Genomic DNA, 216 nt, shown 5'->3' with positions numbered 1-216 from the left:
CTAGCAGCCCCCGCGGCCCCCGCCGTGGTGCGGGAACAGGGCCATGGTCTTCTTGAGCTCCTGGTAGCTCCAGTGCAGCTGCTCCACCTCGGCTCGATGCAGCACCCGCGTGTGGCCCAGCTCCTGCAGCAGGTGCTCGTTGGTGCTGACCAGGGAGCTGGGGGACAGGGAGCAGCTGCTCAGCACCCTCCCCAGCTGCCCGCCTGCCTTGGGCCC

The 216-nt window shown here is 70.4% G+C and overlaps 1 protein-coding gene across 1 annotated transcript in view; it reads right to left on the bottom strand.

Moving 5' to 3' along the window:
* CEP72 (centrosomal protein 72) overlaps window positions 1-216 on the bottom strand; it is a 38,116-nt gene continuing 37,900 nt past the window's right edge. The window contains exon 12 of the mRNA XM_012556637.1: window positions 1-157. Within this exon, the coding sequence (XP_012412091.1) occupies window positions 1-157 (157 nt within the window). The remainder of the gene's footprint in view (window positions 158-216) is intronic.

This window comes from Trichechus manatus, unplaced genomic scaffold (genome assembly GCF_000243295.1).
Source record: "Trichechus manatus latirostris isolate Lorelei unplaced genomic scaffold, TriManLat1.0 scaffold00072, whole genome shotgun sequence".
Classification (NCBI taxonomy): Eukaryota; Metazoa; Chordata; class Mammalia; order Sirenia; family Trichechidae; genus Trichechus; species Trichechus manatus.
This window is presented reverse-complemented; position numbering and strand designations above follow the sequence as displayed.